This window comes from Silurus aristotelis (genome assembly GCF_946808225.1).
Source record: "Silurus aristotelis genome assembly, chromosome: 1".
NCBI classification, from domain to species: domain Eukaryota; kingdom Metazoa; phylum Chordata; class Actinopteri; order Siluriformes; family Siluridae; genus Silurus; species Silurus aristotelis.
Genome location: NC_139574.1, coordinates 33,495,201 through 33,515,653, shown reverse-complemented (window position 1 = coordinate 33,515,653; position 20,453 = coordinate 33,495,201). Strand labels below are relative to the sequence as shown.

Below are 20,453 nucleotides of genomic sequence, written 5' to 3'. Positions count from 1 at the left end.
CAGTCAGGGATATTATGCTATCTCTTCTTCAATGTACAAATGTGTCTTCATTGTTTGCATCAGCTCTTTCTGATCGCACCACATTTTTTAGTTAAATATTTTTGGTTTGTGAGCATTGAACGTGGAAAAGGTTTTGTGGAAATAGTAATGTAATATTTTTTTTCAAAAAATATTTGTATATTATTTAATATAATAATAATAATAATAATAATAATCACTTTTATTTAAAGAAAAACATGGTCCAACAATACAAAAAAGAAAGGGAAAAAAAAACAATAGTAATTCAAAGTATCATGCATTTACATACAGACTAAAACCCCAGTGGTTCCACATTTTGGACAAAAATCTGACAGAGTTTAATGCAGGATTTGTACTCTAGTAACCTACACATACATCTGTAAACATCTGTCATACATTACGTAACACAGCAGAGCAGGTTGGCACACCAACGTTGGCAAACTTTCAGTGCGTATATATTAAAAAAAAAACATTTTTACGTCAATGCGCCAAGCTGCCACTCTTGGGCCCTTGAGCAAGGCCCTTAACCCTCTATGCTCCGGGGGTCCCTTACGAAAGAAATATCAAGGTCTGTGACGTCGGAGTGACGTGGGGCCGCCTTCCCGTGGGCTCACCACCTGCAGGAGGGGCCGTAAGGGACGGTGCTGTGAGGATTGGGCAGCAGTCGGAGGCGGGGGCCTGCTTAGACTACTGCCCCCGCGACCCGAATTACGGATAAGCGGGAGAAAATGAATGAATGAATGAATGATTTTTACGTCAATTTATTTCCACGCATATCGCTATTTGCAACGGCATGAAACACTTGCCTGACTAAGATTTTAGTGCGTGTACCATGTGCATCTCTGTTTTCATTCATGTTATGTCTCCTTCTCAGACATTTCATTAGTTTATTTTTACATGCCATCCGTTAAGAGGTGTCTTCATTTCCGTTATTGTGTGTATGTATGTATGTATGTATGTATGTATGTATATATATATATGTGTGTATATATATATATATATATATATATATATATATATATATATATATATATATATATATATATATATATATATATATATATATATACCCTTTTATTTTCGTCTAGTCTTCACAAAGTAACTCATTAAATTTGTTTCCGGAAATTACCGAAACTTTTTCATATTTCCTCTTTTTGATGTTCGTTGTTAACTGATTTTACTGAGCAAGCAACTCAAGAACTATGCCAGGAATTTAGACTGTAATTGATATGAACAGTGTACTACAATTGGTTAGGTCTGCAGTTTTCGTGATCAGTTCTGCATTTAAGCACAATTATTGAATAGCACACAACGATAAAACTGTAATGAATGGACATTTGGTGCCACAGTCTGTGGTCATTCAATAGGGCTTAATTTATAAGGAGTACATTTATAGACAATAAACGTATAAATTCAAACTTCATACCCTATTTATTTATTTATTTATTTATTTATTTATTTATTTATTTATTTATTTATTTCTATAAAACTGCTTTAAAACTAAGCCCATTGTTAAAACCACTGTACAAATAAATTCGAATTCAATTTAAATTTTTGTTTCTCATTTTTGTTTGCCTAGTTCACGTGGTACAGTATGCTTATCGCCTGACATTTGCCTGCTTTACCTTTATCTGTCGGTTTTTGGATTGTTTGCCTGTTTGGTATAATAACCTCTCTTCATCTGCGCTCGCATCCGTTTTAGCTATTGTGGAAAAAGATTTTGTATATTCAATTTCCCTGACTATATATGACCAAATAAATAATAAATTGGCAAATTTGAATTAATAGGTGATTATTTGACCATTTAAATCACTGTGACATTTTACTCTGAGCTAGAACAATCGTTTTTATTACAAAGAAAGGCTGCCAATGATTCAAAAGACATTTGGTTTATGCACAAAATATTTTTTGACTACTTAATGAAAATCATTTTAAATACAATAATCTCAAAGCTGTGGAATGACAACTTTTATAACTATTTTGTAGATCTCTCTGGACACAGGATACTGGACAGCCATTAACCATTTCTTTGTGTGGGGTTCTCTGGGGACATACTTCACTATCCTCTTTACCATGCACTCCAGTGTCCTGTTCAACTTCTTTCCCAAGCAGTTTCACTTCCTTGGTAAGACTGCACTAAAACCCCAAACTATCCACATTCCAGTTAAAAATATCTCAACAGAAAACTGTTGAGATGCGCATCAGTGGATTTATAGCTGTACCGTGGATTACATGATCTGTTGTTGTTTAAAGTCTTCTGAGTAGATCTAACTAGAGCTTGAAGTAAACATGTTTGTAAGATTTAATGGTGTAATATGTGTTTGTTTCTCCACAGGAAGTGCGCAGAACACATTAGCACAACCAGTGGTGTGGTTGACAATTGCTTTAGCTACAGTGATTTGCATTGTCCCAGTGGTCACCTTTCGCTTCCTCAAACTAAACCTTAAACCCCAGCTGTCAGATACAGTAAGTCAAAACATGTTTATAACCATTATGGACCAAAATGAGGAGATGAACTTTGTGAGAACTTTCGGTCATGTGGGGCCGTTCACCTGGGGACATTTAGCTAAGATAATTTATTATGAGTTAAATTTTTTTTCTGTTGAAAGTGCAGATTTTATTTAAAATAACTGTATATTATATTCTAATTATATGTAACATGTGGTTAACGTTGTGAAGTACATAAGTTTAGAATTCATTACATTAAATTAATTATTACGTTATTACTTAAGGATACAAAGAAAAACTGGAGTGTTTGTGTGCTTTCCTCTGGCATATTTCTTAAAAGCTAGCACTTTCGATGATTTTCGCTTTTCACTTTTCCTCCAAGGTGCGCTACACTCAACTTGTGCGTCAGAAGAAGTGGAAGCCCAGCGGGCGTGCTGGGTCTGGTGCTGGTGGAATGGGTGCCACCGGGGGTGGAGCTCTCGGGCGTTCGTTTCATGGAGGCTCTCGTCGCTCAGGTTATGCATTTGCGCATCAAGAGGGCTTTGGAGAGCTGATCACATCGGGCAAAAATATGCGCCTGAGCTCGCTCGCTCTTGCATCGTTCGCTTCGCGGCACAGCACCGGTTGGATCGATACACTCCGTAAGAAAAAACAGACAGCGTCATCTACCCCTCCCAACATATTGTCCAACTCACAGACTCCACTTGGCTCCACATCTTCCTCTCTGACTGGCCCTCAGGGAGCATGTCAAGAGAGCACAGGACAAACAAATATAAACACTTTACCCAGCAACAGTGGTAGTGATGTTGCACAAGTTGAGATAGAAGCTACAGTCTTGTAGTGCAGGTAAATACACCCGTGTACTTTTGACAATAAACATTTGCTGTAAAATAAATTGAAAAAAAATAATGTTTATACACTAAATGGACAAAGGTTTTGGGATACTTGACTATTCAAACAATATTTCTCTCTTCCCCAAACTGTTACCACATTGTTGGAAGCAAGCAATCGTGTAGGATGTCTTGGAATGTGGTAGCATTCAATTTTCCCTTCACTTGAACTAGGAGACCCAAACCTGTTTTAGCATTACTATGCGCCTGTGCACAAAGCAAACTCCATGAAAATATGGTTTTCATTGGTTGGCATGGAAGATAATGAGTGGCCTGCCATAGAGCTCTGATCTCAACCCTATTCAACACCTTTGGGATGACTTAGAATGTTTACTGCCCCCAGTTCCTGACTTCCTGAGCAAGAATCTCTACAAGCACACTGCAAAATCTAGTGGAACATCTTCCTAGAAATGAAAAGTTATTATAATGACAAATGGGCAGAAAAGGATCTTCAAAAAGCACATGCGAATCTTATGGTCAGATGTCCACAAACTTTTGTCCATATAGTGTACATTGTATTGTATATATTGAATGTTGTGTATGTGAATAGAAAATAATGAATCATAAATAGCTTGTACAGTGAATGTGTAATACAATGAATGTGCAATCACTATATTGTAAACATTCTTTAACACTTCCCTTGGGTCCAATAATGCAGTTTTGTTAACTAAAAACATGGACCTACTTGAAGGAGACTCAAAGTTGAAGCACTGTATAAACAAGTGCACTCCTTATGTGAACCAGGGTCTTTTAGGAAACTATTAAATATGTTTAGCTGCATTTAAAAGACAGGGGTGTAATGAGGGGAAATATTCCCCATAAAAAAAACCCTGATGTCCTTAATTCACAAAAGAACCAAATAGCAGGATGCATCTGTTTAGGGGGCATTCATGCCCTTTATTCAGTGGTTAAAATTACATCTACTCTCTCTTTTATAGGAAGCATTGTTTTCCCTTTGGGGATAAAGGAGCAAGACACAGTGGAGCCAGCAATCATTCTCCATTACAACTACATCCATGGGCAACTTAGGGGTGACTGTGTACTGAGAGTTCACTCCTCTGTACTGTATGTCCTTGACTGTTTCCTCTATCTTATATGTAACTGCATACCAGGACAGTGATGTCAAGAACACAGGTATTTTGCTAAAGACTGACATACTGACTATAAGTGCAGATACAGCAGATGCACTGTATATGGTACTCTTGATTCTTCAAATATACATAGTATTTTTTTTTGTTTCTGTTGTGCAAACTAAAAATCAAATGTCATCATGCAGGTTAACAGTCCTAGGGACAGCTAAAAAAAACAAAAACAAAAAAAAACAGGATTGCTCTTACTTACCGTTCACTGTGGTTGAATTTTTGAACGTTTCAGTTTTAGCAGATGAGATTGTCAGACAGGGAAAGCTCCGTAAAAATAACACCAAGTATTTTTCTGCATCTTAATACTACATGGCTTTACTATCCCAGAGCAGGGTTATGTCAATTTCTTTACTCCTCTGTAGCAAATATCTAGCAGTGAAATTGTAATGTGGGCAGATACCCGATACAGATGTTTAGACTTGTAGTGTACTCCTGTCTGTGGCGAATTGCACTGTGTTATATGCTTCAAACTCACTTGCCTTAGTTTTAATATTAGACAATACTACTAGACAATGTAATGACTTGTAAACCCACTATATACTGTACATAGGTCGTCGTTAGTTGCACTAAACTATCTTAGATGTCCAAGTTATGATTGGTGATCCTTATTTGGAACCTCAGATTTTTTTAATGCAAAGAGGTTATGAACGATATCCCAGATATCCTTTTTTCTTTCTTTTTTTTGGTTAAGATCTTCTACATTGCCTTTAAAGATACATGATACTGTGATTGTTATTTTTGTGCCTGGCAATGCCTTTCCTTTGGGGTGTATTATTTTATTTCAGAGATTTACAATCTACCTGAGTATGTGTTAGAGGTCTGCAGTATGGCAACTAAATATATCGCAATACTTGAAAACAATTTGATACACAATATACACTTAATGGCCAGGTTAATAGATACACTTGTACACCTGTACAGTATATGCACACAGTTGTCAGCCAATTATGTGGCACCAGTGAAGTCAAAGCTTCAGTTAATCAACACCAGTATGTAGGAAAATATGATCTCAATGAAGTTGTCCATGGCATGTTTGTTTGTGTAACTCAAACTGCCACTCATACAATGGTGATAAAGAAAAGCAGGAAAGCATCTCAGAAAGCACATCATGTTTAACCTTGGGAACCTTGGGCTACCAAGGGACCACTGTAGGTAATATCTAAAGTCTGTTATGTGTGATGTGAACGATAACCAAAGCTCTTGAATTTGCATAGAGTTGCATAGTTTTGATTCATTGCCCTGCTGCCCCTTAATTGGCTTATACAATAATTGCATGAATGAGCAGGTGTGCATGGGATACTAATAAAAAGTAAAAAAAAAAAAAAGGTTCCTGGGAAAGGAAGTAAATTCACCACTGAAATATATTTAAGTTCTTATTACTTATTTGTTGCAATGATGGACATGGTCAGTGTTATAAAGCATACCTACTGTGTTAAATTGTAATTTATAATGCTGTTGATTTGTACACTGTCAAAGGCATATTAATTTATATCGGAATATTTGGAGGATGTCTGGAATCTGTGGATTATGGAATAGATCAAATCTATTTTCCAGTTGCAGCTCAAGTAAAGCCAACGGACATATGTGTGAAGCAGCTTTTGCGTTTGTGTGAACGCTACTGTTCTCCATGAGAACGCAATATGAACTCAAATGGAATAAACCTCTCGCTTGACTTACTCTTTCACATTTATCACACCATATTGGTGTTCCAAGACTCAGAACGGGACTGCTGGAGTCTAAGTAAATGAGCCATACTGTAAATCTGCTCTTTTGGATTCTACAGGAATAAAACGGAAAAGAATGTCACCCAAAAAAAAAAAAAAGCTACCAAATGGATCTGACCTCTTGTCTACTGGACCAGTAATGGTCTCTTTCTAAATGTGGCCTTAGATACATGTACTAACATGAATTGTATGCACAGGTGAATACATTGTATGTATTGTATGGCGTAACCACACAGCATTACCTGTGTGAATGGGTTTGAGATCATTCTAAGCTTTGTACCTCTTACAGGTAAAACAGTATCTTTTTAATTTGAAGTTGAAACGTAGTGATGTTGAACCCCTGTTTAATTATTTATTTATTATAAATGTTTATTTTTGCGATTTGAGACTTACTTTGTAAACCAGCATTTTCATTTGTAATATTGCATCTGTACATCACAAGGCTGTTGTGTCTGATTATGATGAGCTGAATATGATTAAAAATCGAATCTAATATTGTGTTTTTGTGTCTAACGTGTGTCACAGTAACAGTCATGATGCGATCACATCCAGAAATTCTGTCAAGACTGCTCTGTGACAAAAATGTCCAGCTGAAACGTTTAAATTAATATATATTTCATGGCGTAAAATATATTTTTTATGTTTACAAAACTGTTTTTTTATATCAGTCATGTCATATTCTGTGAATTCTAAAACACTATAGGTCTGCAACATATTGGTAGTTCATTCCAATGACTCATCAATCTTTTCAGCTTTGTTTTCTTCCTCCGCACAGCTCATTTGTCTCATTTGTGTGCTTAAGGGGTTGACCATGCCTTATTGTTATTCAATTTATCAGACGCATATTTAGCGAGAGAGAGAGAGAGAGAGAGAGAGAGAGATAGAAAGAGGGGGAGGGAAAGAGTCAGAGAGGAGGGGAAGAACTTTAAGGAACCGTCCAACTATCAAACGCTGGTATTAAGAAATGTCTTCAATTAGACAGACTACATTCTAGAACACCAGAAATGATAACATGAGGTGAAATGTAATGATGCATCCTGTAAGTTTCCCATGATGTTTGTTTTGTTCCTATTTGTGATTCGCTTAAAACTTCTCATCGACTGCAATCATTTGGTGAACTACTAAGCCATGAGCCTTCCGACTGCACTTTCTCTTTTTATACTGTTTGCAGCCACTGTCCACTGTGGTCAGGAGAGTCCTGTATGTCCTCGCAAAGGTAGGTCTCCTATAGTTTTTTTTTTAGCTGCTATTGTTAAAGACAAATTAGGATGATGTTCAGGCAGGTTGGCTCGTTGCGTGCTCGTTGCGTGCTCAATCAATAATTGCTGATATAATAGAGTCAAATAAATTGTTTTAAATTGTAGGATAAGTTTTCATTTCTCAAATTTGGGCATTTCTTAAATTGAAGCACAAGATTTCATCATTTTGTTTAATCAACCTGTATAGGCTTACAGTGAATATGATGAAATTGCTATTTAATGATATTTTTGATATTTCACTTTTTTTTTATACAAGAATTTTCAATTCAAGGTCATGACAGATCGCCTGCATTTTTTGTCTAAAAATATGAACTCTGTTTATTCCACTTAAACTGCAGTTGTAGTAACTTGATAAAAAATGTTTAAAACAATACATTGCGGTTGATATGATGACAGGATTCAAATGATCAGATTGATTCTAGTTTCTGTTACTTGTCTGATATGATGATTTGCATTAAAGCAAGTTATGTTTCATGTTCTTCGCTCTGGTCCTGGTTTCACTTATTTTGCATCAAGGGTTTTCCCGGATACTGGTACTTTTAACTGTTTTGGCTGAGTTCCTCATCCATGCAGAGGAAACAGCATTATACTGATCTCTCTCAGAATTATCAGTTTAATATTGATATTCAACACTCTTGGTTTTAAAATGCATTTTTTAATTTAATTACTAACTAGTTCAAGAAGCACAGGAAAAAGCATGTGAATGTAAATGTGAGAGAGAAGGAGAAAAATCGGGTCAGGGTTCCACTCTAAAGAAGGAACTGAGAGTGAGACTGTGGTGCATTGTTGTGCAATGTTGTAGTTTATCTGTACAATTCAGTCAACTGCTGTACATACAAATTCAGGAAATGGGGGGACAAGCATGCGGGTTGATTGCAATACCCCTCCTAATAACGGCTTATCTCTATTCATGCTAACATACTGATTATTACAATGTAGAAAAGCCATGGAGTGATATTTCCAGCTCAGCATGATGCAATGATTAAAAAAAATTAATAATTGAATTTAATGAATTAATACCTTTGAATGGTATCGTATGAGGAAATCGGGTGTATCAAAAGTACGTGCAGGACATTTAGGACAGTGTGACAGCAGTAAAGTGAGAATAATGGATTATGATGTTTGGGATGATATTGTGATTTGTGGTGAGAGTAGGGAGCAGGTTGAGAAGAGCCTGGAGAGGTAGAGGAACACACTGGAGAGAAGGGGAATGAAAGTCAGTAGGAGTAAGACAGAGTACATGGTTGCAGGGGGAAGATGTGGAGAAGGTGGAGGAGTTCAGGTATCTGGGGTCAACAGTGCAAAGTAATGGAGAGTGTGTTAGAGAAGTGAAGAAAAGAGTGCAGGCAGGGTGGAGTGGGTGGAGAAGAGTGACAGGAGTGATTTGTGATAGAAGAGTATCTGCAAGAGTGAAAGGGAAAGTTTATAGGACTGTGGTGAGACCCGCAATGTTGTATGGTTTAGAGACAGTGGCATTGAGTAAAAGACAGGAGATGGAGCTGGAGGTAGCAGAGCTGAAGATGCTGAGATTTTCATTAAAAGTGACGAGGATGGACAGGATTAGAAGCGAGTTTATTAGACGGATTGTGCATGTAGGAGTTTTTGGGAACAAATTAAAGGGGGCACGATTGAGATGGTTTGGTCATGTGCAGAGGGGGGGGGACATGCGGTAAATCAGTAGAATAATGCTGAGGATGGAGCTGCCAGGAAGAAGGAAAAAAGAAAGACCAAGGTGGAGGTTTGTGGATGTGGTGAGGAAAGATAAGCAGGAAGATATACATTTGGTTTGAAAGAGGCAGATGAACAGGACAGGGGGGTATGGAGACTGATGAGCCGCTGTGGCGACCCCTAACGGGAGAAGCCGAAAGAAGAAGTAGAAGAGTTGAATGGTTGATTGAGTGATTAATAAATTTTCATCACCAACATTGTAAAAGCATGAGCTTAAAACTAAATATGCACACAACAACTGTTAAACAATACGAAATAGCAAGAAAGGTGATTCAGTAAAAGTAATTGTAAATTTTGGTGATTTTGAGAAGGAATGCAATCTTAATTGCAATGTTTTTCTTTAACAATACGAACAGTTTTATAAATTTTAATACATTTGAAATTTACCTTAGAATCCACTCCTGGATTGCTGGCCTTGAAGGTGGGGTCAGAGGTCATCATGGGCTGCAGGGGCGATGTCACTGTGGATACAGTACTATTAGTGAAGAGTACAAAGCACAAAGAGAATCTTGAAAAAAGAGAAGACGTAACAAGCCATTGGACAATTCAAAAAGCCAAAGAAAGCCCCGCTACTATGGGGATGCACCATCCAGAAACTCCGAACTCTGCCTCCACTGGAAATTACAGACTGGATGCTGTAACCGAAATATATGCTAAAGTCAGTGAATCTGTGAGCACTGCTAACCCGGCTAAAAGCTCATCAAAGGAGCAAATGGGAACTGGCCAAATTTTGCAGGCTGTCAATCAAACCTCTAATCTCAAAAGTTTGGGTAGAGTCACAGAAGAAGGAGGGGCTTTTAGTGTAACCATGGAAATGGGGTTGAGCACTAAGAAGAGCACGGTCACAAAATATGAGGAGGAAGATGAGGACTATGACGAGAACATGGAGGCATTGAGAGTGACCAGGTCTATTAAGAGGCAGGTACGATGGGCTAAGAATGGTAAACCCCTGCCTGATGGTGTAGAACATGGTCGGGTTTTGAGATTTCCTGCTCTTCAGTTGACGGACTCTGGAAACTACAGCTGCTACAGGAGAGGCAAACTAGTCTCATCGATTAGAATCAGCGTTGGCGGTAAGGAGATATACACACTGTGTATATAATTTTGTGGTTTTTGTGTATATTTACAAACAAATGATAAATAAAAGAAATCTAAACTTTTTTTTATATTACTCTTAGTTCCTCCAGAGAGTCCTACTTTGTCATGCTACAAGAAATCGCACACCAGCAAAATCCGGTGTGAGTGGATATCTAAAAATCCCATCATTCCACACCCTCAGTGTTACCTGCTCCTCAGGAAAGGGTAAGTGTGCATGTGTGTGTTGGAGGAAGGAAGGGAGGGAGGGAGGGAGGGAGAGAGAGAGGTTCAATTATTAGCTGGTCTCATTGATGTATATAATTAGGCCTTCCTTAATATTAGACTGTTCTGGTGTCTGGTGAATAAGGAATGGCAAAGGATCAACTTGAAAAAGTGAATTTGCATTTATGTCAAAAGGCACACACACCTAATCAAAATGTAGTTGAGTAAAATTTAAGATATTTGACTTTGAAATGTAGTGAAGTTAAAATTAAAATCTCACCAAATGCAAAAACTTCAGTAAAGTACACATACGCAAAAAAGCTACTTATGTACAGTAACTAGTTACATTTACTTTATTACTGTCGACCACTGCACCTAATGCAGGACACACTGCAAACCTACAGATAAATACTTGTACTTTGGATCACAACCTTATGATCATTTTTGTAGAATTTTACTCTCTGCCAAGTCAAGAACTTGTTACTCTTATTCTCTTTCTATGAAAAGGTAGCATAAGGTTTTAGGACTTAGTGGGCAGATGCACATTATTTTACATATTTATGGTTGGATCATTCTTTAAATAAAGATCTGTACAGGCAGGGAACCTCAGGGTTGCCATCAAACATTCTTCAATGAATGTAATACAGACTACAGTAGAATAAAAGATATTTAAAGTACAGGTCGTGGGTTCAAGCTGACACTTTTGGGCCCTTGAACAAGTCCATTAACCCTCTGTGCTCAAGGGCCAGTGTATCATGGCTGACCCTGCACTCTGACCCCAGCTTTCTAAAATTGCTGGGACATGAATTTCACTGTGCTGTGCTGTATGCTACACAGTTAAAAAAAAAAAAAAATTCGCCCCCATTTTACGATGTACTTATTTGTATGATCATGTACAAGGCAGTCATTTCCCAAGACTGAAGTTAAGAACTCACTGTGTGAATTCACTCACTTTGTGAATATACCAGAAATGTGAAAGTCCATTTGTATAAAGCATGCTCTGGTGATTATATATAATGTGTCTGTCCATCTTTTTATATATTTTTTTGATTAAATAAACATAATATTCTTGTATGGAAAAGAAACAATGCAACTAGTGTAAAGGTATTGTGCACTTTGTAAGTTGCAATGTTTTTTCTCTCTCTTTTTAGATTAGGCAAGGACACCCATGTGAAATGTTCGTACTCTTTTAACAAATCCCGTTGCTGGTGCGCGTTTCCCAGTGAAGAGATTGACAGAAACTCCTATACAGCTAAACTATGTGTGACTAACATTGTAGGCGGTGCCATCAGCTCGCCATACCACTACATTCCTCAAAACATCAGTGAGTGTGAATGCGTCTTTTTAAAAATTTTTGTATTGTTTTGCAATTGCAATGTAGTGAATTCACTATTGGATTGTTCTCTCTCCTCTAGTTAAGCCAGACCCTCCAACTCGAGTTATGGTAAAGCCAGTGGTGGGTGAGCCTAGCACGCTGAAGATCTCCTGGTCTTTACCTGCCACCTGGAGGCGGAGCCTTTACTTCACCCTTCAGTTTCAAATCAGATATCGTCCAATAGATGCCAAAAAGGTAGAGAGAGAGGTGTGTGTGTGTGTGTGTGTGTGTGTGTGTGTGTGTGTGTGTGTGTGTGTGTGTGTGTGTGTGTGTGCGCTTTTATATGTGTGTTTATGTACATATACGTGAGTGTGGATATTAGAGGTACAGTCCATAGTGTATTCAGAGTATATAACCTTAAAACACTCTGTTGTAATAGTAGATAAATGTTTCAGTTCATTATATTCAAATCATTATGTTGTGTGTGTGTGTGTGTGTGTGTGTGTGTGTGTGTGTGTGTGTGTGTGTGTGTGTGTGTGTGTGTGTGTGTGTGTGTGTGTGTGTGTGTAGTATCAGCAGGTGGACACAGATTATACAGAGTTATTATGGCTGATTTCAGATGTTCTGTCACACAAGACATACGAGATTCAGATACGAGCAAAAGATGAGTATGATGGGCAATGGAGTGACTGGACCAGTTCTGAGTATGCACGCACATGGACAGGTAAATACACTACACACACCTGAAAAAGCTGCCTATATGGGTCCTAGTTTGTGAATTCTTTTTTTTAGCTAATTAACTTACTCTCACACACATCTGGGACAGCATTCTTAAAGAGATTAGGACAATTCGGTCTGTGGGTATTTTGTTTTTTGGAAGTGAGTCTGTAGTACCTTTAGGCCCAATGAAACAACCTTTGCAAGTGAACTCAGAAATCCTAAAATCCTGATACACATTTGTGTGACAAAAAGACAGGCATCTGCCAGTGAACTAAGCTTCACACTAAAAAATTGTGTTGTCCGTTTCGCTGTTAGTGACGCGTATATCGTGAGACAGAGAGCTGTAACATGAGAAGATGACAGGCCTGATTTAATGATTAGTGGAAACAAGATCATTTGCATACAGTACATCTCAAATATACTCATTGTGCTACTGAGAAGCTGAGATGCACCTGTGTTTTTGCGTGTTGGAAACATAGAAATAGGCCTTAGCATGTTGTCGTGAAGGTGTGGTTTACAGCTTCATCACAGGGCAACATATACCTTTAATATACATATATTAATTTATCCACAAACAGGAACAAGTTATAATAGTCAGTCCACCTACCTGCATATTTGTGGAAGGTGAGAGGAAAGCAGGAATCCCAGAGGAAACCCATATAGTCATGGGAAAAACCTGCATCAAAATTCCATAGAAGGCCTTAACCAGAGCTGTGGTTAAAAACACAAACCACTTGTTAAATAATCACTTTACAGATGTGCAGTTGAACAGACAGTGGTGACATTTATGGACAAAGACATCATTGATGAGTCTAATTGAGACAGTAAGGAATATGTTGAGATGGCTAAGATTAATGATTCCGCTCCAATCAAAAGAAAGCGGAAATATCTTACATTTAAGAGCATGAGTGTTTGTTTGGGTGGTTCTTTATCATCTATTTTAATCTAAACATACATTTGATATTAAAACTTTTTCATTAACCGGAACTTTTATTGTACTCTGCTGTTTGTTGTATTCCACTGGAAATACATTCATTTTAGAATAATGCTATTTTGTTTTCTAGACTTTAACTTTCCTGTTTGGGTGAGTCTGTGCCTGTGCTAGCCTCAAATACTTGTTCTTGGCTAACAGGAGTGAATGTTGACGAAATTCTGAAATGGTTTTCTGTTCAGAAAGTTGTAAGGAGTACTTGTTTGAGATACTTTGTTTAGACTGTATCAGTCTTACCATTCTACTCTGATCTCTCATCAACAAGGTGTTTCACTCTGCAGATCCTCCAGTCTCAGGATGATTTTTTTTTTTGTTTTTCACACAATTGAATTTTTATTTGTTAAGCATATATAGAATTCCAAAACTGCCTGCGATAAACGGAAAACTGCGATAAATGGACGCCACCCCAAAATGCTATTTTATGTATACCGTATTAACATTTTCCTTCATTTTATCATTAATAATTATATTTTTATTAATACATTTAATTATTTCAACATAAAACTCGATAAATACAATTACCTATAGGTTTTTTGGTCTATCATGCTATCTGCGAGAGACCGGGAAAATGATCCAAGCAAATGGGATATGTGGCAAATGCAATTCTGCGAGATTCCAACCGCAGTAAAGCGGGGGATTACTGTATACTTTACAGTTCAAGCAGTCCGATTGTATCTCTCTCCAGATGTTGTTGTACTTCATTCCCATAGTGCACAATTGATTAATGTTGGCTATGAATCCCTTGGCAATGCACCAGCAAACAGATGGAGATAATCCTAAAGTGAAGTAATGTTTTATACCATTTTTCTCAGTAGCATCTCCAAGGAGCCTAGAACTTGAAACAATTATATGTAGTTTTATTATTTATTATATATTTATGTAAGTTCTACTAACATCACTTTTTGAACAGATTAACAGATACAACTAATTAGGCCTGCAAAATGAAACCACTGCAAAACGAACCCATTTGCTCTAGTACTGCACAGATTTAAAGATCAGCCATACTATTAAAACCACATACCTTATATTGTGTTGAGAATGATTAGTCTGCGAAAAACAGCTCCGATCCATTAAGGCATGAACTCTAAAGGTTTGCTGTGGTATATGGCACCAAGTAATCAGCAACAGATCATTTAAGTCCTGTAAATTGGGAAGTGGGGATCAGACTTCCTAGTCCAGCACATCCCAAATCCTAAATAAAAACCTACAAAACAAATTCAAAACAATTCCTGAACATATTTTGCAGTGTGGCATTGTCTTAATAAAATGGTCACTGCTATGAGGAAATACCATTGCCAGTAGAACACTGCCTAGAGCATCACAATGCCTCTACTGGCTTTCTTCTTCCCATAGTGCATAATGGTTTTATCTCTTCCTTAGGTAAGCAATGCAAGTGCAACTGACCATACACGTGATGCAAAAGTGATTCATCAGGCCTGGCCACATTCTTCCATTGCTTCATGGTCCTGTTTTGATGCATCTTTCTATCAGATCCAGCTTTCATTTTTTCAGCAGTTTTTGCTAGAGTAGCTCTTCTGGGACACTAAACCACAATAAACCTCTCCCTACATACACTAATCACCCTAGGGCTTGACACTTGCCAGTTGTTCCAGTTTCCAATGCATAATTTTTAAGAACTGACTGTTTACTTTCTGCCTATTATATCCCAACCTGCCACTATAATGAGAAAATCTTTTATTCACTTCACCCGTCAGTAGTTTTAATGTTATTGATATAAAACGTGTATATACAACCAGGTCCAAAAATATTTAATTAATATTAAATTTTTATTAATTTCAGTTGTTTTCCTTAGTATCCTGAAGGTGAATGATATGATGTGTCCTCTGAACCAAATGACCTTGGCTTTTCCATGTTAATCTAAGCTGGTTGAATATTGTTAAATTCATAGTAAATTTATATAAGCTGTTTTTTTAAGGGTAAAAAGGAATTAAATGTGTCATTAAACAAAATCAACCATTAAACTTTCATTCTTAAAATCCGGTGCAGTCAATGACTGTCTGAAGCGTGTGAAAAACAAAACACATCCGTCAATGAGGGTTTTGCAATCAGAAGCATCTTGATTAGACTCATACAATTCATATGGCCACTCATTACAACTGTGGTGAACAGAAAAGCATCTCTGAATGCATGGCATGTTGAACCATGAGGCAGATTCACAACAATAACAGATGATCACACTGGGATTGTAAAAGAACAGGAATCTGGTGCTACACTATACACTAATCAGAATGAAAATAAATCATGCACAAACTAAACAAGCCTGTTTTATAATATACCTTTGTGTGTCTGTCTTTATAGCTAAAACCACTGCTGTTCCTGATATTAATACCAGTATGGTAAGGTCTATCTGCACACACACACACACACACACACACACACACACACACACACACACACACACACACACACACACACACACACACTTAAGGCATTACAGCTAATTCTATCCTTTAGATTAATTGTTGGGGATAGTATCTACAATAAGTACATCCTCTGAGTTCAAGAGCTCTCTTATCTGCTCATTGCAATAGGATCCACTATGGATATTTCCTGAAGGTTCTGGGGAGTCCGACAATGAAGTGGGTGAGTATGTGCATGAACAACATATTCAGTGCAACCTATATACTGTAGTGTAGAACAAATATTCACATATATAATATGCTTCAAAATACTACTGCTAAGCTGTAAGAGCTAATAAATACCATATTCACAATATACAGTAACGATATTCTTATAATTGACAAAATTTTAACTGTATTTGGAGTAATAATCACTGAAAAATATCTGAATGAACCAACTCTGAACCTTGACTTAATTTCTAATATTATTATATACAACATTTCTAACATTTGGCAGATGACCATATCCACAGTGATTTACTGAAGGTTAGAGACTCTAGAACAGGGAATATCATCATGAACAGTTTGTAAGATCCACTTTTATAGCATGCATTATTAAAAAAATTTTATAGAAAGTGAGGCAATAGATCAACCATACAAGGTGGTATCAATTTTTTTTCAAGACTAGCACACCACAGATCCGGGTCGCTTTCGCTGCGGACCTGCATCACCTTTTTATATTTATATTTAAAACACAAGAAAATCAAATACAAGTTTTTATATATTTTCAGTATGGGTTTGTATGTGCTTATTTTTGAATTCTCTGTGGTATTTTGTTATCTTTTGTTGCTCAAAAGAGTACCACACTGAAACGAAAAATTAATAACGGCATCATCATGTTTCTTAAGCTTATATCTTTTACCAATATTTTGCAATCCATATTTCATCCCCTCTATGTCTTTCTCCCTGGTGTGATAGACATTAGACCTGCTCTTGACGGTGATGCTGTAAAATGGGTATATGTGCTGTGGGTGCTTGGAGTCAGTCTCTTTATCACCATTGTTAGTTTCTCTGCCTACTCCTTTAGGTACTTCTGCCTTTAAATTCAGTTTATATATATATATATATATATATATATATATATATATATATATATATATATATATATATATATATATATATATATATATATATATACACATACACTTGGTAAGGTTCCAGTGTTCCTCATGTGTTTCTATCTGTTATTTTTCCTCCCAGACAACGAATAGCATTCATGTCGAAAAAGAGAATGCAGAGTATCTCTTCGGACTACACTTGTTCTTCACCTGCCCCTCTCCTTCAGCAGCCCCTAAAAAGCCCTCATCAGGAAGGGGAAGGCATCCACTTGCACAATGTGGACTACTTTTTTTCCTCTATGTGAATCTTCTCGGTCTTGCGCAACAAGCTGTTACAGTGCGAAGACCTATTTCTCTGAAAACACACCCAGAGCTTCTCAATCTCTCTCTCTCTCTCTCTCTCTCTCTCTCTCTCTCTCTCTCTCTCTCTCTCTCTCTCTCTCTCTCTCTCTCAATCTCTCCTTCTCTCTCTCTCTCTCAATCTCTCCTTCTCTCTCTCTCTCTCTCTCTCTCTCTCAATCTTTCCTTCTCTCTCTCTCTCTCTCTCTCTCTCTCTCTCTCTCTCTCTCTCTCTCTCTCTCTCTCTCTCTCTCTCTCTATTTTTCTCCCTCCAACCAATTTCCCTCCAGCCATCTGCATTTAGCTACATTATGCTGAGATTCAGGCAACTGAACTGTTACTGTGGATAATTAAAAGTTTTATGTAAATATTTTTTCTTTTAATAATCAATCTTTCCCTGAATAACCCTATTAAGTGTTTGTTCATTTGTTCAAAATGTTCACTCGTGGATTTGATGTGTTGGTTTATTATTAAAGATTGCTTATTTTTGTGACATGGCAGCAAATTTGTGTTTGAAGTGTTTAATTTTGTATATACTACTATTATTACATCTTTCAGGTGTTGTTCTCAGCATTAGTGTACAGTGGACTTGGTTATTACATAGAGGAACAATATAAATAAAATGTGAATTTTTGACCTAAACATGAAACACTGCTGACTTTTAAAGATAGATATTGAATTGAGTTGAATTTTCTTTACACAGAAGTGAAAAACCTTGGATAGTGCGGTTATAAACCATTTCTTTTGTATAACTGTATAACTATAAAGTAATTATTTGGATGAAATGGAACTTTATAATTTAGTTTTTAGTCTCATTGTATCAAATCGATGTTATCAGCAATTCAATTATGTACATTGTATGACCTAAATATACTATATGTGGAACTCTGACCTTCACATTCAAAAGTGTTCTTTATCAAAATGCTACAACAAAGTTGGAAACAGAAAATTGCATAGTTTTTACAGGATTTTTGTACCCTTTAATACTACAATTTCCTTTTACAGTAAATAAGAATTCCAAACCGGTTGAAGGATCTCTTTAAAGTCATAGTGTGCCATGATTGTGGTTAATCTCACTTCAACTGAACACATTTAGGATTAACTGCAATTCCAACTGCATGTAATGGCTTCTTGTCTGACAATACACTCAATAATGCACTTGTGGCTGATTTGGAATTTCCCACAATTATGATCTAAAATCAAGTTGAGAGCCTTCCCCAAAAAGTGGAAACTGTTACAGAAGCAAGAATGGTGGTGGTGGTGGTTATGTGTTGGGGGGGGGGGGGGGGAGTATAAGCTTTGGAACACAATGTTAAATAAGCACAAGGTAAATAAGAAGCTCTTAGAGACCATGGGTCAGATTCCAAATAAAACTACTTAGAGAGTAGCTAAAATTTCAAGCAGTTTCTGAGGCTGTGTTATGAGACATGGACAGCAATTGATAAACAGTATACAAAATGTAAGACTGTGAAATGTTATGTTTTGCTATGTTAAAGTACAACTAAAAGATAAAATAACCCAAGTTAAAGATATTTAACAGTCATACAAACAATCACAACTATGGACAAAAATGTGTAGTATAATTAGCATATACAGTGGGTACGGAAAGTATTCAGACCCCCTTAAATTTTTCACTCTTTGTTATATTGCAGCCATTTGCTAAAATCATTTAGGTTCATTCTTCTTCCTCATGAATGTACACATAGCACCCCATACTGACAGAAAAACACAGAATTGTTGACATTGTTGCAGATTTATTAAAAAAGAAAAACTGAAATATCACATGGTGACACCTAAGTATTCAGACCCTTTTCTCAGTATTTAGTAGAAGCCCCCTTTTGATCTCATACAGCCAGGAGTCTTTTTGGGAAAGATGCAACAAGTCTTTCACACCTGGATTTGGGGATCCTCCGCCATTCCTCCTTGCAGATCCTCTCTAGTTCTGTCAGGTTGGATGGTAAGCGTTGGTGGACAGCCATTTTTAGGTCTCTCCAAAGATGCTCAATTGGGTTTAAGTCAGGGCTCTGGCTGGGCCATTCAAGAACAGTCACGGAGTTGTTGTGAAGCCACTCCTTCGTTATTTTAGCTGTGTGCTTAGGGTCATTGTCTTGTTGGAAGGTAAACCTTCGGCCCAGTCTGAGGTCCAGAGCACTCTGGAGAAGGTTTTTGTCCAGGATATCCCTGTGCTTGGCCGCATTCATCTTTCCCTCGATTGCAACCAGTCGTCCTGTCCCTGCAGCTGAAAAACACCCCCACAGCATGATGCTGCCACCACCATGCTTCACTGTTGGGACTGTATTGGACAGGTGATGAGCAGTGCCTGGTTTTCTCCACACATACCGCTTAGAATTAAGGTCAAAAAGTTCTATTTTGGTCTCATCAGACCAGAGAATCTTATTTCTCACCATCTTGGAGTCCTTCAGGTGTTTTTTAGCAAACTCCATGCAGGCTTTCATGTGTCTTACACTGAGGAGAGGCTTTCGTCGGGCCACTCTGCCATAAAGCCCCGACTGGTGGAGGGCTGCAGTGATGGTTGACTTTCTACAACTTTCTCCCATCTCCTGACTGCATCTCTGGAGCTCAGCCACAGTGATCTTTGGGTTCTTCTTTACCTCTCTCACCAAGGATCTTCTCCCCCGATAGCTCAGTATGGCCGGACGGCCAGCTCTAGGAAGGGTTCTGGTCGTCCCAAACGTCTTCCATTTGAGGATTATGGAGGCCACTGTGCTCTTAGGAACCTTAAGTGCAGCAGAAATCTTTTTGTAATCTTGGCCAGATCTGTGCCTTGCCACAATTCTGTCTCTGAGCTCTTCAGGCCGTTCCTTTGACCTCATGATTCTCATTTGCTCTGACATGCATTGTATATATATATATATATATATATATATATACAAACCTGATTCCAAAAAAGTTGGGACACCGTACAAATTGTGAATAAAAACAGAATGCAATAATGTGGAATTTTATCCGCATGTTTGTTTTGGCACATGTTTTTACGCTTGTGACTGGCACTAAGAGTGCACTGGCTTGTGCAACCCTAATGGCTGGGTTTGGTTCCCTGACTGGAGATTGAATCCTAAACATCAGCACGCATCCTAAACA

At 37.5% G+C, this 20,453-nt stretch overlaps 3 protein-coding genes across 9 annotated transcripts in view; all 3 read left to right on the top strand.

The window, feature by feature from the left end:
• Positions 1–6,715, top strand: part of atp8b2 (ATPase phospholipid transporting 8B2) — a 53,559-nt gene extending 46,844 nt beyond the window's left edge. For all 4 annotated transcript variants that reach the window (XM_083536046.1, XM_083536045.1, XM_083536044.1 and 1 more), the window contains 4 exons: positions 2,005–2,143; positions 2,354–2,484; positions 2,849–3,312; positions 4,295–6,715. In XM_083536046.1, coding sequence (XP_083392172.1) covers positions 2,005–2,143; positions 2,354–2,484; positions 2,849–3,307 — 729 coding nt within the window. In that variant the 3' untranslated portion in view covers positions 3,308–3,312; positions 4,295–6,715. The remainder of the gene's footprint in view (positions 1–2,004; positions 2,144–2,353; positions 2,485–2,848; positions 3,313–4,294) is intronic.
• Positions 1–17,457, top strand: part of LOC310725282 (uncharacterized protein) — a 39,017-nt gene extending 21,560 nt beyond the window's left edge. Inside the window, exons 2-5 of the mRNA XM_083540132.1 lie at positions 15,854–15,891; positions 16,087–16,138; positions 16,873–16,981; positions 17,155–17,457. Of these exons, the coding sequence (XP_083396258.1) occupies positions 15,889–15,891; positions 16,087–16,138; positions 16,873–16,981; positions 17,155–17,317 (327 nt within the window). The 5' untranslated portion in view covers positions 15,854–15,888 and the 3' untranslated portion in view covers positions 17,318–17,457. The remainder of the gene's footprint in view (positions 1–15,853; positions 15,892–16,086; positions 16,139–16,872; positions 16,982–17,154) is intronic.
• LOC310723895 (interleukin-6 receptor subunit alpha-like) overlaps positions 7,079–20,453 on the top strand; it is a 37,615-nt gene continuing 24,240 nt past the window's right edge. For 2 of the 4 annotated variants that reach the window (XR_014532824.1, XM_083537380.1), the window contains exons 1-4: positions 7,095–7,438; positions 9,602–10,282; positions 10,388–10,511; positions 11,660–11,832. Coding sequence is in view for 3 of the 4 variants with exons in the window: in XM_083537380.1 (XP_083393506.1) it covers positions 7,351–7,438; positions 9,602–10,282; positions 10,388–10,511; positions 11,660–11,832 (1,066 nt within the window). In the remaining variant the exon portion in view is untranslated. Of the gene's footprint in view, positions 7,439–9,601; positions 10,283–10,387; positions 10,512–11,659; positions 11,833–11,923; positions 12,079–12,393; positions 15,771–20,453 lie in introns of those variants that run through there. The other 2 variants (XM_083537382.1, XM_083537378.1) reach the window with 2 other exon arrangements.